A 17221-nucleotide genomic window follows, 5' to 3' on the forward strand; every position below is an offset into this window, starting at 1 on the left:
GCATCTGGTTTGCCCTCATCCTCACCTGTAGTTTTCTGTGGCGTCTTCTAGAGCAAACTGTTTGAACTCCTCGTACATTTTCCTGTTGAAGTTGTCCCTAAGGAAGAAGGACCAGAACCGGAAAAGGGTGTTCATCTCCTGAGACTGGCCAATGCCCAGGCGCTTACGTTCTGGACAAAAACAAACATGGATGCAGTCATTCATCCTGCTTTTTGACAAGCCATTCGTGGGTCTCTGTGTACCATTGAGGCAGCGTCGGCGGTACTTGTGGTAGCCCTGCTGCGTAAAGCCGTTGTCCCTCAACATCTCGTGAGACGGGTGCCAAAACTTGGGCAGAGACTGGGGGGTGCATCCGTAAGGTCCCGACAGCGCAGGTCCTTCCGAGGGCGAGGCGTTGGAGCTGCTTTGGGCAGGGAAGAGAGGACGTTGGAGTGTCAATGGACCAACTGGCTCCACACATGTATGCATTCATGTTAGACAGACACCTGATAGATGCAGACCGCGGCCGGTGCTCACGTGAGTCCATCACCCAGCCTATGTGGGCCTCCTGTGGCGGGTTTGAACTGTGCCGGGTTTTCTTCTTCCTCGGCATCTGGACCGAAACAAACAGACAACATTCATCAGGACAATTGCTTGCGTCATGCTTAAGGGGGAACTGCCCTTTTTTTTGGAATTTTGCCTATTGTTCAAAATAATTATGAAAGACAACAGAATTGTATTTTTTTTTGGGGGGGGGGGGGGTTTAAAGATGATAAAAAACACATTAAAGATGCTGCTAGTGAGTTAGCGTTGTCGCCTTCAAAGCCCTCCATTAACGTTTTGTTTTACACACTGCAAGTCCTCTATAAGTAGTAACAGACACCTTCATAACAATATGTAATATGTTTTATATACACACTGCAAGTCTATATATAAGTAGTGACAGACATCTTCATAACAATATGTAATATGTTTTATATACACACTGCAAGTCTATATATAAGTAGTGACAGACACCTTCATAACAATATGTAATATGTTAAATTTTTACTCTATTTTAATCATTGCTGGGACTGATTTTTTCAGCGCATTGATTTCCGTTTCCTTAGCAGCGCACTTTCGAGTTCTGGCAACAAATGTGTTCCTATTTCCGGAAACAAACACGTACATTGTTTCCCCCAGAAAATGTGTTAGTTAAGGCGGTGTCTCTCCAGGGACAGGCGGACAGACTGGGTGGGTGGGTGTGAGGAACAGTGTAACTCGGCCTGTCGCCATCACCATCACGTCTCCACCTCATCGCTGCCACCACAGCCTCGGGGGGCAATAGACTACAGACTGTGGTGAAGTAGGCCGGCTTCGTCGCGTGAAGACAACAATTTTTGGTTGTGTTTTCCGCTCCATTTGCTGAATGGCAATATATATCGATATTTATTCCGTAAAGTAAAGGGGGGGGGGCTATATTGTAGCGTCCCGCAAGAGTTAGTGCTGCAAAGGGTTCTGGGTATTTGTTCTGTTGTGTTTATGTTGTGTTACGGTGTGGATGTTCTCCCAAAATGTGTTTGTAATTCTTGTTTGGTGTGAGTTCACAGTGTGGCGCATATTTGTAACAGTGTTAAAGTTGTTTATACGGCCACCCTCAGTGTGACCTGTATGGCTGTTGATCAAGTATGCATTGCATTCAATGATGTGTGTGTAAAAGCCGCATATATTATGTAAATGGGCAGGCCCGCTGTTTGTATGGAGGAAAAGCGGACGTGATGACAGGTTGTAGAGGACGCACGCTAAAGGCAGTGCCTTTAGGGCACGCCCCCCTTATTGTTGTCCGGGTGGAAATCGGGAGAAATTTGGGAGTATTGTTGCCCCGGGAGATTTTCGGGAGGGGCACTGAAATTCGGGAGTCTCCCGGAAAAATCGGGAGGGTTGACAAGTATGGTTCTACTTACCTGAGATACTAAGTGTAGAGGCAGGGATTTGTTTCTCACTTGTCACCTGGGATAGTGGGTGTGGCTATGTGTGTGTGTGTGTGTGTGTGTGTGTGTGTGTGTGTGTGTAGGGCTGAAGGATTGCTGAATGAATAACAACTGCACCTGCCTGTGAATCATTTTGTCTTGTATAGAGAGAGAGTGAGGTAGGGTGCCGTTACTTCTGTTGACCACAACAGGCTATCTTTTTCCATCATAGTCTGGTCTATATAGTCCTGCAAATCCATCTGCATGTAATGTATTGTTTTTTACTCAAGGCGAAAATAAATCACCCTCAAAACTGCAGTAATGACTTCATGTTGCATCCTTGGACCCAGTGTGTCAGACAGAGCCCTGCTTTCTACTCTCAATGACTAATTTGTTTCTGATAGTCACACAACACTAAGTATGTCATTATTATGACTTAGTACGGTAAGTCAATATTTTGACTTAGTAATTTAATAAGTCAAAATAATGACAAAATAATGACTTACTAAGTCAGAAGAATGACAAAATAATGACTTACTAAGTCAAATTAATAAATGTTTGCAATAAGCGTTTGAAAAAAAAGAGTTAAAAGTGGAGCCACAAATGCTGACATATGCTCAACTCCTCATGCTTAATTTATTACAGCATTTGGGAAGCCTGTAGTTGATTGTTATTATGCAAATGTTATATTTTTATCAACATGTGATAGCAGGGACCCTGTAATTCAAAACTAGGCTGCTGCATTACTAATGATTAATGTAACTATAGCTGAAAAAATAGTACAATAGCAATAGGAGAGACTATTCATTCCTGAACACCATGGAGTTCATGTAGGCTGTCAGAGACAGCTTCAGGAAACTCTTCATTTAACATGATGTCGTTTTTTGCTGCATCAACACAGAAAAAGGTAAAGTGAAATAACTTAGTCGTTAACTGCAGGTCAATAATGCTTGTCTTTCTCTCAAGACAGACAGGGCTTTGCTGTCCGTAACACACACACACACACGCACGCACGCACACACACCGCACAGTGAGCTTACGTTACGCTAAAAGCTAATTAGCCTTCACCTCAAGGACTGCGACTGAGCTGAGCTGCCGCTTATGTTTCTAGAACGTCAACGGGCTCATAGTGATGTTACTAGTAGTTGACTGGGAGGTGTTTATTATAATTTGGGGGGAGTCCGCTGTCTTATGCTTACCTGATAAACTAGGCTGACCATATTCTAGAAATCCCAAAAAGAGGACACATATATGCGTGCCAAGGCGGGCAGCACGCCAAGGCCGGGACTAGGTGAAAATTTGCCAATGATACTCAAACTTGCTTTATAAATAATATATTTATTTAAATAAAGCATTTTTTCTCCTCTGTTGACAGCGGTGTTGGCGCTAGGAATTTTCAAAATGGGGTCCCACAGTAAATCAAGTCATAAAAATGGGGTCCCACAGTACATTTTTGGGGTCCCACTTTTTTGTAAGCGTTTTGAAAACAAATGATAAATGGATGCATTGTCCTGTTATATCTCACAGTCTATATTGTGTTTTGGAAAAAGGTTGTCATAAATGTTACTTAATTCATTTAAAAAAATTATAAAAAAAGAAAACACATTTTAAAAAATATGTTTTTGTGGTGGAGGAGTCTGGTTAGCTTGAAGCTAACAGCTAGCCTGTCTCCATCCTGGAACGATGTGGATACAGCAGGAGATAAAAGTGAAGTTTCCATGGACTCACAAAGACTAAAACTGGTCATTTACTGGAGGACATGGCACATGATGAAGTTAAAAAGGTTGACATAGGTTACACTTACCTTAGTGTTTACCATTAAGTCTTTCTTTTGACAGCCCCTCGCGCTAAACTTGTCCCAGTGCAAACTGAGGCATATTTGTCATTGATAAAACTTTCGGCGAATCAAAATTTACGACCAATACAAACGCAATAAATGGGGACGGAAATTTGACCCGGCAAATATAAACAAAACAAAACACTGGTGGAAAGCGATAATCGAGACAATAAAAAAACAAGCAAACCGGGTGGTAGGTAAAAAAATAAAATAAATCTGCGTCCTTTCTGATTTCAATGCTTAAAAAGACACAAAAAGTGTGTTAACGCCAACACTGGTTGACAGTTTAACAAAATAAGTCACACTTATATCCTGTAACATTCACAGTTTTGGAAAAAGTGCAGAGGTAGAATAATTTAAAATAACCTCTTGTATATAATGTAAACATAAATAATGCCTCAAAACAGGTTAATCAAATTTAAACAAAAAAACCAGACAAGCTCTCGCCCTGCACAGCTGTTTTGTGCTTTGTAGTGTCGATATGGGCTTGTAGATCTTTATTTGCCACAGATATATACGTTCCTGCTTTGCCCACAGTGCATTCTGCTTCCTATGTGTTACGGCCAGGACGAAAACACGAATACCTTTTCCGCATATCATCCGTGAAGTTGCATTTACGTTTCGGCATCTCTCTCGTGTCCTGTCTGTCTCTCGACTCTCTCGCTCTCTGTTTCTGCCCCTCCCTCACGAATGCTGCTGCGCTCGCCTTCACAATTTGTTTTGTTTTTAACCCGTTCTTAACTCTGAACGAACATTGAAAATACACGCAACCCTAACTCAAAATGCTGGACATTTGAGGCATTTAAGAAACCCCGCCCGGACAGCCCCGCAAAAGAGGACATGTCCGGGGAAAAGAGGACGTATGGTCAGTCTAGCTAATCACCTTTCTGCTCACCACAACGCAGGAGCACTGACTCCATGCGCTCTGAATACGCACTGCTGATTGGCTGTTACATGCGCTCTGAATACGCACTGCTGATTGGCTGTTACCACTCTGCATGTAACCAATCAGATAGTTCTGTGGGTGGGACAATGCTGGGTGCTGCAGAGACGTACTGACAGAGGCAGAAGCAGAACTAAGCTGAGCAGCTTGTTAAGACTTTAGTTTAGGCGGTGGCTCTTTGTTGTTAAAGCGACCGCCTTAACAACAAAGCGCTGCGGGAATTCCTGACATGTGTCTTCTAATCATGGCAGACTTGGTAATAGACAACAAAGACGACTATTTTTGAACAAATGAGGATTCACAACCTTATCTTTTTGAAGTTGAATATGCTGAGGATGAACTATTGCTTTTAGAAGCGTGCACAAAGGAAGAGTGAGACGTTGGAACAGACGTAAGCGAAGACAGTGAGGTCTGAGGTGAAAGTGACTCAAAGCTGCAAAATGTGGAATTCAAAGCAAAGATAGTTCGACATAAATAAAGTGCTTACCCAAATAAACAGGAAAAAACGTCCCTGGCCAGCTAGGCCAAACGCACAATTGTCCATCGAGTGAGTCACTTTAATATTGATCATGATACACGTGGCACGTCATGAGTGCTATTACAACTACAGTACATATGCTGTCTGAATAGCTGTGTACAAACAAAACATGAAATAATACTTTACAGATACTGTAATATGATTGTTCATGTTTTTCAGTCAGTAAAGATTGGTGTCTTATCGCATTGTGTTGTGCAGTACAAACCCAAACACATTTGGTGTTGACCTAAAAGCTAGGTTCTCTTTCCGCAGTTGGCTTTTACGGCTAATACCAAAGCATACCGAAGTGTTACTACGCTAGAAAAAAAGAGTTCCTCGGTGTTCACTCTTACAATAACAATGTCGCTACAGTTTCGTTATTATACAGGTTATGGAACGTTAATTAAGTATTGTTGACAGTTTTTGAATGCATTTTTAAAGTGATTTAGAGGTAGAATTGATTGTTCATATTAGCTACATTGCTAGCCATCAAGAACGAGCAGATTTTGCAAGTTAGAATGCGAAAACCCCCCCCCAAAAAAACTTTCGTCTTCTTGTCACTCATAATGATTGTGAAAAATAGGCAAATTTTCCAATATAATGCAGTTGCCCTTTAAGTGTTGTCACCTTATAACCTCACCTGTCCATCTACAGCACCGCTCTCCTTAATCACAGGATAAAAGCGTGGCGCCTTAGTTGGGTCCTGGCGCCCGGGGGTCCTAGGTGTTCTTGGGGTCTTGGGTTGGCGGGCACTTGGCGATTCTGGCACTGTTTTGGGCAGCGAACGGGCCATGTCAGCCTCACTGGGCACTGCAAACAACACTTAATCTCCATTACACTTTAAAAAAAATAACCAACTGTTTTTGGGACGCCACTCACATGTACCTGGCAGGGAGGGCACTTCCTGGTTGGGGTCCACAGGCACTTTTGGCGTGAGGGTGTCAAATTCATCTTTGCTGATGACGCTCAGCTTCTTGAAGTTTTCCACTTCCTGCTGAAGTCGACAAGTTATTGCTACTGGATTAATTTGGGGTTTGGGACGACTTATCGGACCTACAGGCCGTAAAGGCTGATAAGAAGTCAGTCACGTGACTCGCGTTTGTGACACAGCAGATGTGTAATGGACTTTGAATGTTACACATCAGCGGTGGGAGGAGGAGAAAGGGACCTTGGCGTGTGTGATCAGGCGTGAAAGTTCCCACATGTGGATAACGTTTGTGCCAGCATGAACGAAACACTAAGTTTCTGCTTTCTGACCTGTGACAGAGGCTGTTGTGTAACAATGGTAAGGTATACCAGTCATACCGGTCAACATTTGCAGGTGAAAATATGGGAAATCTCCTGGGAAAATTAGGAGAATTACGATCAAATATGAGTAATAGTATCCTGAGGAAAATGGTGGGGTTGACAGGTGTGATTTGGAAGCCAGCCCTGCCTGTGTTTAGCGAGCATTGTGCAATGCAATCAAGCCAGTCTTGCTTTAGCACTAATGAAGCATAATGACATGTTAGTACAATGCACTGCGCAGTCAAGCGTTATGAAAGACAACAATTACATAATTGTGTCAGAATGCAGCGTGCAAGCAGAGCAGCCTTGCCAAAAAGCAGGTCAGGCCTCTCGGGTTATTAACAGCAGCCTAAATTTGAACACGCCTACGTGCTTTCACTGCGCCGCCAGGCTATGACTGGTCACGGTGATGCCGCTGTGGGACACATTTGACTTTTCTCATGATTAATTTGGCCGGCAGTCGAGTTGCAACGCGTCAACAGGAAGAAATTGTTACCTTGCTGCACTCCAGCTGCTCTTCCCCCTTCCACAGGTCCTGCTCGTAGTAGTAGAGGCCGTCGTTGATGGCTTTGGCTAAGTCCGTTGTAATCTTGGCTCTGGACTCGTGGCTGCCGGTGCGGTCACCCCCAGGGTGCTTGCGCATGTAGGGGGGGGTCTGCGTGACGATCAGGATTTTGCTGACGTCCTGGTCATCCAGCTCGTAGTCTGAGTCGTCCTCGTCCGACCAGTCGGTGAACTTGTTCTTCCTCGGCGCAATCTGCTCCATTTCCTCGTCAAACATAAAGTCCAGCTCCTCCTGGTCGGGTTCGGTCACCGGCCGGGCGTGGTGGGGGGTCGGCGGTGCATCGCCGCGGTCCTTGAAGACATAATGATATATTAGCAAGTAAGACAGGAGCAGCCTAACCCTTAACGTTTCAACAGGGTATTATACTCTCGCCTATATGTGTACCAAAGTGTGTTATATCATTTCAAAGCTTATTTCCCTGGGATTCAGCTGATGTACATCATTTCAGGACCAATTTTAACTGCAGGCTCTGTGAACTATATAAAAAATACAAAAATAGTTGCAAAACATAACCATTAATGGGACACACTATGGAAGCTTCACAGTATACCAAAAGCAGATACGTTTCAAACTTAAGGGCCTGTTATGTTGGCAATGATCCAGTAAATGTCGTTGGTCTAAACCAAACCTTAGATCCATTAAAAAAAACACCAACCACTGGTGAACATGTCATTCTTTTCGTCTGATGCGCATATTAATTGTGAATTCTGTTAGCATGGATGCATTAGTCACACCATGCCACAACTCTGAACTTTTGACAGACACCTCACAAAGAGAAAACCGTTTACGTAGCCAATCAACTTCTGTGGCAACAAACATGTTGAATAGCCAATGAAATTGTTCAGACACTGATATGCTGGTTGATGGGTGGAATTTTGTCATTACCGCAATTGTGAATGGAAAAATGTACACTTAAGTGTGGACTGTGCCTCATCATTGTGCCTTTGAAGTTTTTGAAGTCTTTATTCTAACAAACAATGATAAAAGTGCATTCAAAGACAAGATACAGTGTTAAGAAGACATGGGGTTTTGTTCGCATGGCATTGGTGAATACTTTGACAGAGTGTGACCAGATGGAATACCTGATCTTAACTTACAAAAAAACATGTAAAATACTACATTTTTGAAGAATCATTGTTAAATTCTAAAAGGGATTACGTGGGGACTCAAACTATGACCAGTGACCACAGATTGGAAATATATTGTGGCAATGGTCAGGCGCTGTCAATATGACATTGTATACATTGCATACTTGGCTATAATCAATGTTTCCTATAAAGGTGCTGCTCTTGCGTTCTCTGCGCACAGCAAATCTATGCCACGCACCTAATATAATCCAACCAAAACTCTAAACAAAATGAACACAATTTATTGTGTACGATTTTGCAATGCAACTCTGAGTGACAGGTGGCAACAAGCGGCCACAACAGATAAAACATTGTTAACACTGTTCAATTATTGTATTGTCTGTCGAGACACTTTAAAGTCATGAGCTCCATCGATAACTTTATTGAGCAAAATTGTTTTTTGTCGGCCGTAACCACACCAACATTTTTTTAGTAAAAACTATCTAGTAAAACTGGTAATTTTTTGCCGTACAAACCCTGCCAAAACCAACTCTGTCATATGAACAGCAGCCGCTCTCTCTCCCTCTCTCAATTGCGCCCACAGACGCAACCATTACACTCAGCCACTGATGAGTTTACATCCCCACAAAAAGTCGGACAACTCCAACACCACACAAACTGTAAATGCCAGGTCGTTACACAATGACGCGGCTCAAACGCAGCCAACAAATGTCATTAATGGCGTGTTATGCGTGCGTTTCTCCGTTTTGCTAGTTAGCTCATAGCTAACAGCGCAGCAGAGTTGAGAGTTAAATGCTCTTAACCCTTATTACGGTGAAACAAGCAACTACTGTACACCCACACTGACCAATCAGATGTGAGCTTATCCTACTGTGATTTATAAAGTGTTAAAACAAATCTTAAAATGATGGTACAAGCATACAAAAACGCTAATGAAAACTGTAATGAAATATTCTACATATTGAAAGTTAGAAGAATGTACACATCATCACATGCTTGCATCTCATTGTGCAACATGTGAATGTTCTAAGGGAAACTAAACGTGATCTCTTACAAATGATTTCCAAAGCAAGATAAAGTTAAAGTTAAAGTACCAATGATTGTCACACACACACTAGGTGTGGTGAAATTTGTCCTCCGCATTTGACCCATCCCCTTGTTCACCCCCTGGGAGGTGAGGGGAGCAGTGGGCAGAAGCGGTGCCGCGCCCGGGAATCATTTTTGGTGATTTAACCCCCAATTCCAACCCTTGATGCTGAGTGCCAAGCACGGAGGTAATGGGTCCCATTTTTATAGTCTTTGGTATGACTCACAACCAACCTACAAACTAACCAAGAAAAGCAAATTAATATACACATAAAGTGCACATACATGATGTAGGAATCGGGTTAAATCAACAACACAGCCTGGTATGAACTGAAAAAAAGTCATGCGCAAAGTTTAACAAATGTGATTTTTAGCAGGACAAAATTGAACATTTGTATTAAAAAAAACCAAAAACATTTTTACTTAAAAGCCATAGTCACCAAATTCTGTGTCAATGAAGATTTGGCGCTACTTTTGTACTACCTGGCCAGTGTGATGCTATTTGCACTCTCTTTGTCAGTGTGTGTGTGTGTGTGTGTGTGTGTGTGTGTGTGTGTGTGTGTGTGTGTGCTGACTAACAGACCTCAAACTCTACAACAAATTAAGTAGTCAATTTTTTTGTGGATTTTCTTGAACATGATTGCTGGGACATGGCAGCACATTTTTGTACTCAAAATTCTACACAGAATACCCCATAATTAAAATTACAATATAGAAAAAGTTCTTTCAACTTATCATCCTTGAGATGTTCCTACAGCTTAATTGGAGTCGGAGTAGATTCAGTTGGTTGGCCATGATTTGGAAAGGCACACACCTGTCTGTATATAAGGTCCCACACTTGACAGTGCATGGCAGAGCACAAACTAAGAATGAAGTAGAAGGAATTGTCCGTAGACCTCAGAGACAGGATTGTCTCGTGGCACAAATTTGGGTAAGGGTACAGGAAAATATCTGCTGTCTTGAGGGTCCCAATGAGCACAGTGGCCTACATCATCCGTAAATGGAGAGGAAGTGGACTCTTCCTAGGGCTGGCAGGCCGTCTAAAAGTGTGCCGTCAGTGAAGAAGGGCCCTAGTCAGGTAGGTGACCAAGAACCCGATGGTCACTCGGTCAGAGTTACAGCATTCCTCTGTGGAGAGAGGATAACCTTCCAGAAGGACAACCATCTCTGCAGCAATCCACCAATCAGGCCTGTATGGTAGAGTGGCCAGACGGAAGCCATTTCTTAGTAAAACGTTTGCCAAAATGCACCTGAAAGAATCTCAGACCATGAGAATTAAAATTCTCTGTTTTGATGAGACAAAGATTGAAAGAAATGGCTTCAGGACAACTCTGTAAATGTCCTTGAGTGGCCCAGGTAGAGCCCAGTCTTGAATCCCATTAAACATCTCTGGAAAGATCTGAAAATGGTGATGGACCAAGGCTTCCTATCCAACCTGATGGCGCTTGAGAGGTGCTGTGAAGAAAAATGGGCGAAACTGCCCAGAGATAGGCGTGCCAAGCTTGTGGCATTGTATTCAAAAAGACTTGAGGCTGTAATTTCTGCCAAAGGTGCATCTTTAAATTTTCCTGAGGGAACTCTCCTGAAGGAATCATTAAAGTACTATCTATCTATCTATCTAAGTATTCAGCAAAGTCTGTAAATACTTATGTACATTCTTCACCAAGAAAAAAGCTCCCACTCCTCTATGTCAGTAACACATAGGCCTCGTTCACACTGCATGCCAATTACGATTTTTCGTAATTGGCATGCGGTGTGACCAATAGCAGATTTTTTTATGCCAATGTGAACAGTACAATACCGAATTTCAGGCCTCTTTTGTATGTGGATATAAATTGGATTGTACCCGATGTGACTGCAGTCTGAACGCTCCGGTCGCATTCATCCGACTAGTAAGTCATCAAAAAGATACAAGCGTCGTAATTATTTGCCAAAATAAACGGTTGCAAAATAAATGAGACAAATGAGCAGATAACTGGCAAAAAAAGTATGTTTTAGGAACTCAAGCCAATGTTCCACCGCTCCTGTCTCCGACTGCTCGCCCACACCCTTTGGAAGCAAACGTGGACGCAAATTGTCCCACAAAATGCGAGAGCCAAAACGGTCACCCTCTTCCTACTTAATCTTCTATGCGCCATAATTCGGTTCAGAAAATGTTGACTTTGATTGCACAACGGGGCGACGGAGTTCGGTTGGAAGAGCGGCCGTGCCAGCACCCTGAGGGTTTCAGGTTCGAGCCCCGCTTCCGTCATCCTAGTCACTGCCATTGTGTCCTTGGACATGACCCACCTTTACCCACCTGCTTCCCAGTGACACCCACACTGGTTTAAATGTAACTTAAAGATGTAGATAATAGGTTTCACTCTGCAAAACGTTATAAAAATATAATGCACTTCCCTTCACAAAATACTTGAAATTGCCACAAATGCACCAGGACTGAGACCTACTAAAATAGGAGCGCAGCATGTCTGATGTCATGTTTGCATGGGCCAATTTGCGTTCACATTACACATCGCAATTTTTTGTAATGTATATAAAAAGATCTGATTTGACAAAAAAATCTAAACATGACATCCTACCCTGCAGTGTGAACGTAGTAAGTCTTAGACACGTTCTGATTGCTTATGCGGTGTCGTGAGACCCCAAAGCCATGCCTCTACTGCAAATGGTTCAAGGATAGCTTTACATTTACTTTGGCTATAACTTAAGGCCTTTTTACTTTTGCAAAAATAAAAACAATGCTGAAACATGATGTAAATACTCCCATGTCTTTTTCGTACAAAATAAAAGGACATCGATTTGAGGTTACAGCACAATAGAATGAAAGAAAAGAAATGTAGAAATGAAAGCCGAGGAGGTCAGGAGACAACACAATGTCTTCCACGGAGCACATAAAAGGACATGACAGTTGGACATGAATGACAAGTACCGTAATGGGACATAACGAGGAGGAGGGACGACAAAAAGTACCCTGGTTTTGCCCGAGGCATGTCGGTGACGTTTCTCCACCTGGATCCAAGCATCCGGGGCGTCTTTTGGTTCATCTTTAAGTGGGCCGGACTCTTGGCTGGAGGGGTCGGGCTGCGCTGGGTCCTGAGGTCCTGCAGGCTCTGTCGGGGTCTCCTTCACAGGCGATGAGGCTGCAGTGCAAAAGGAAAACACTTCTATTTTCAACCTTGCTGAATGTATGCACACTCATTGTTGTTGTGGCCGATTCCTTTAAACAAACATGAAAATATTTCAATTGCTAGGTTGCAATCACGTGACCTAAAAGCACTTCCAGGTTTCAGGCGATGGTCTAGAGCCCCATTAGGCTACTTTTTTTTTTTACGTGCATCAGTGCAGATTTGGGCGTATTTTTGAAAGGTTTAGAGGCAAACATATAAGCGATCATGAACAAATATTTAAAATGGGATGGAGTAGATTTATGCACTTTTAAGAAAAATATTTTGAAGGATTCAAACCATTTATCACCAAGATGTTACTGCTCGCCTCGACCTCACTTCCTTTGACACAAGGATTTAAAGACCAAAAGATGGGAGGCACATCATGTCTTTACATCTGAGGTTTTAAATTAATTTATTTGATTGACATAACGAGTGCTGTGCTGCTGTGATCGTGACACTAATAAGAAAAAGGATAAGTTTGTTTGCAGTTGATTTCCTGCTACAAATATTAGTCTCATCTACAATTCATGTCTGCAGTTGTTTTTATGGTGTAAAGTTCATATTTTGTCTCATTATTTAGCTATAGATGTCCCTGTTGTTCAGCAATGTTTGCTAGGGATATCAGGATTCAGTATGTTATTAATCATACCAGAGATTAATTCATCTACTTTATTAATACTATTAAGGATATTTTCTTGATGCTAACATATCACCAAAGACGCTAAAATGTGATCATCTGTGTCGAATAAAGCACTTGGCTTTCCTGCACAACAACTAAGACTTGACTTTCTGTTATGAAAATCGACAACAAAATTAAGGTGCATTGGACCAACAATCACAATATTTATTACTAGGACTTAACATGACGTTAAGTTTATTTGCACAAGCAGGTCTTCGTAGTTCTATTTAGACATAAAAAACACAAAAGAACACAAACTAATGCGATCTCTTGTCCTTTATGTTTAGTTCTGCTCTCAAACACTACTAGTATAGTAGAAAAACACAAAGTTTCTCAAACAAATCAAATGTTCAAACATTTTACAAAGTGATCGCTGCAGACACAAGCATGGTCCGACTGTATCCTACAAGAGGATGACAGTGATATTTTTAAGAGCCATTTCCTTCAACGCACTCTTGTTTTTCCCCTGACTTTATTACCATTATGAACCACTTCTTTCGAGACTCTAAGAAAGCTCTTTCTTATCTCTCCATTTTAACAATTGGAACACCCAAGAACAGTACAGCAATACAGCGTTTTCTGCTCAAACTCTACACTCACTTGTTTTAATGCTACACTCAAGCTGCTTGACCATCGTGTCAATTAAGCCGCCAAAAGAAAAACAGATATGACGTCATATGCAACCTGATTTATGAAAAGGACTTCTCTCATGTAAATTTTTGCATGTACCAGAGTACTTTGTTGAGCACTTACCGGCATTTACAGAAGTAAGGGTCTGGCGAGGAACAAATTCGGGACAGTGAATGAGCTGAGAGAAATCGGTCCGCGGGGAACCCACGACTGGTGGGACGGCGATGGGCCAGCGCTCCGGCTCCACTTTGCAGCGAACTCTTTCGTCCACTAGCTCCACCTCTGTGCTGTTCTTCAAAGCCTGCAGATAAGTTCAATGTAGTTTGACCCTTCTACTGTGATCGGAATGTGTCTGACTCGTAGCCATGGAGGAATGTACGCCATTACCTCCATGATGATGCTGATGTCCGTGGTGAGCGCCTGGACTCTGTGAAAGCTGGCGATGAGGGAGATGGGGAGGAAGCCCTGCGCATCCATCTTTCTCCTCAGGTAGAAATCTCTCTCCAGATTGTGGAGGCTAAAGTAGTACTCGCTGGACAAAGACATGGGAAAACTGCATTAAAACTTTGAACTTCATGGACATGCAACCAGTGGCCACTTTATTATGTACAAATCTCCCCGTTTATAGATCAGAATGCTTAATGTTCATTCACTATTAGGTTTGTGTACCAAAGTACAGTGGTACCTCGGTTTTTGTTAGTAATCCATTCCACAAAGTCAGACAAAACCCAAATCGTGTGAAAACAAAATAAAGTAAACCTAACAAATGTATTCCAAAAACGCACATACAGTATATGAAGACAAAACACTTTTAATAGATAAAATCATAGTTTTACATGCAGAAAACAATGTGAAATGCAAAATCCATCCATCCATTTTCCACTGCTTATCAGAGTCCGGGTTGCGGCGGCAGCAGTCTAAGCAGAGATGCCCAGACTTCCCTGTCCACCTCCTCCAGTTCCACAGGGGGCACACCTCGGCGTTCCCCATGCCAGCTGTGAGACATAGTCCCTCCAGCGTTTCCTAGGTCTGCCCTGAAGCTTCCTCCCAGCTGGACATGCCCAAAATCCCCAGGGAGGCGTCCAGGAGGCATCCGCAAGTAGAAGCCTGAGCCACCTCAGCTGAAGGAGCAGCGGCTCTACTCTGAGCCTCTCCCGGATGACCGAGTTCCTCAGTCTATCCCAGACATCCTGCGGAGGAAACTAATTTTTGCGTGTGTATTAGCGACCTTGTCTATTTGGTCATTACTCAAAGCTCGTGACCATACAAAATTAACATTAACCATCACTTTTAACTTTATTGAAGACTTTTGTTTGAAGACTTTTTTTGGTAAGTATTCATTGTTCGTTTCATCATCATCGGGCGACCCTGGGCGCCAGGGCGCACTCAATTACACGCCGCCACACTTTGGTCCGTCATGGGAACAGGGAAGTCCTCCTTCTCGAGCCCTGCATCCATTGATAGTACATCTGGGAAGGTGAGGCTTCTGTAGCGGACAGGGTAACGAGAGCCTCTGCTTAGCGACCTTCTGGGGTAGTGGCGGAATATCTCCGTATATACGCTCTAAGGTAGCATGCTCAGACCAGTGGATGTGTTGGACACATCTCAGCAACAGCTTCTGTTGTTGTGTGGTGAGAGTCCACGTTTCTGCGCCGCAGAGGAGAATAGGCTCGATCAGCGTTCTAAAGATGTACATTCTTGTCTCATTACCGATGGTCGCGTGCCATGGCCTATGCAGCTTATTACAGGCTGTCCATTCCAAGTTGTTGTGGAATTTCATATCTTTGCATCCTTTGCATATCCATATTATATAAGACCCAAGATACTTGAAGTTGGTTACTTGGTTTATTCTGTCACCAGAAGTTGACAAAAAGCAGAATCTTGGAACTGACGAGATTACTTCAGTCTTGCTTTCATTGCAGCGTTTTCTAGTGAGTGGAGAAGGGATTCAGCATTTGTGACAAGATCGGGGGCCAGAGCAATGACATCGGCAAAATCAAGGTCAGTAAGGTGTGTGGCAGGTTGCCTTCTGCTACGTCTCGGCTGGAGCTGTAGGCACAGGACATAGTCCGATACAATGATAAACAAAAATGGAGCTAGCGTGTCCCCTTGTAAAACTCCCGCCTCGATTTGGAAGAACGCAGTTCAGCTCCAGCCTGAGTGTTGGTATAGAGTGCTTTAATGGCGGCAATAGGTTGTGGAATGCCGTACAGGGGGACAATGTTGAACATGGCTTCCCGATTGATAACAATCGAAGGCTTTCAGAAAGTCCTTAAAGCAGATTGTGAAGTCCTTGTCGAGCCTTTTTATTTCTTCCATTATGCGAAGTGAAGTAGAGCCAAAATTTGTGAGATGACAGATCGGCCCCTTCTAAAGCAATTCTGGTTGTTGCGCAGCAGTGGGTCAACTGCGGGCACAAGTCAATTCAGCAGAAGCTTGTTCGATATTAGAGCTATGCCTCGATAATTGGGGGCCAAGTCAGTTCGCCGTTTTTGGGAATTGGCACAATACCACACTTCGTCCAGGCAGACAGTGGCGATCAAACAGAAAAGGTGCGACTACAGAACTTCAGCAGTATGTGGTGAAAAAGGGGCTCTATCCAGATGAGACTGGGGATGTTATCGATGTCCGGAGACTTGTTGGATCTCAGAGACTACTGCCTCACGCAGCTCCTCTATGGTGAATGGAGAAGCGCTAATGTCAAACAGCTGGGCAATCTGGATAAGAGGTAAGGTAGGTCTCTTGGGTGTTGGCGGTTGCCCCTTAGCAGATTTTGAAAGTTCAATAATCAGTTTTCTGTTTTTTAGGGCATCCTTCTTTGATGAGAATTTCATCCAGCAAGATCATTATTATTGATAAACCAGGCTGCTGCCTCCATCACGCCCTTTTCCACCTCATCTTTTCAAAAAGAAAGAGCTATCATTCTGTCTATTCTTTCTGTGTCCGGGCCGAGTGAGGTTTCCCGTGTGAGCTTACTTAAGGGGTTGCACACTAGAGAAGAACTAATCATACAGGCTTCTACTCTCTTTTACTTGCCTTCCTTGAGCCTCAGAACTCCTGTGCACATTTACGGCCTCACAGACGGTCGGAAATTATAGAACTCTTTTTAAAAATGCAAACTTTTTTTACTCCAGGGTTTGAATAAAATCTGAGGGAGCCTGCTCTATTCCATCTACAGCTTATTGTTGCCGCTGTGTCAAGGTAAGCTCTGTTTTCAACATCCAAACCCTCTTGCGTAGCGTGCCATAGACCTTTAAAAAAAATTGTTTTGCAGAGCGGATTGTAAAGGCCGGAATTGGTTGGTTTTTAGACCATTCTTGTGTTAATACGATTCATTCTCGGGGCATACAGCCCACCTTTGCAAACGCCTTTTCCACCGATTTCCAATCAACACTTCCAATAAATGTGTTGGAACACAGCTCCAGTTTTAAAATCACTACACAAGAATAAAGGCATACTTGCCAACCTTGAGACCTCCGAATTCGGGAGATTAT

At 43.0% G+C, this 17221-nt stretch overlaps 1 protein-coding gene across 11 annotated transcripts in view; it reads right to left on the reverse strand.

The window, feature by feature from the left end:
* The window catches only part of larp1b (La ribonucleoprotein 1B), a 133544-nt gene that overhangs the window by 46656 nt on the left and 69667 nt on the right, over positions 1-17221 (reverse strand). For 2 of the 11 annotated variants that reach the window (XM_061925106.1, XM_061925097.1), the window contains 9 exons: positions 14115-14259; positions 13851-14028; positions 12222-12391; positions 7009-7368; positions 6105-6219; positions 5866-6035; positions 486-592; positions 243-403; positions 26-170 (listed from right to left, as the gene is read on the reverse strand). In XM_061925106.1, coding sequence (XP_061781090.1) covers positions 26-170; positions 243-403; positions 486-592; positions 5866-6035; positions 6105-6219; positions 7009-7368; positions 12222-12391; positions 13851-14028; positions 14115-14259 — 1551 coding nt within the window. Of the gene's footprint in view, positions 1-25; positions 171-242; positions 404-485; positions 593-5865; positions 6048-6104; positions 6220-7008; positions 7369-12221; positions 12392-13850; positions 14029-14114; positions 14260-17221 lie in introns of all 11 variants that reach the window. The other 9 variants (XM_061925105.1, XM_061925101.1, XM_061925096.1 and 6 more) reach the window with 9 other exon arrangements.

The sequence above is a fragment of the Nerophis lumbriciformis genome, linkage group LG29 (genome assembly GCF_033978685.3).
Source record: "Nerophis lumbriciformis linkage group LG29, RoL_Nlum_v2.1, whole genome shotgun sequence".
Lineage (NCBI taxonomy): Eukaryota > Metazoa > Chordata > Actinopteri > Syngnathiformes > Syngnathidae > Nerophis > Nerophis lumbriciformis.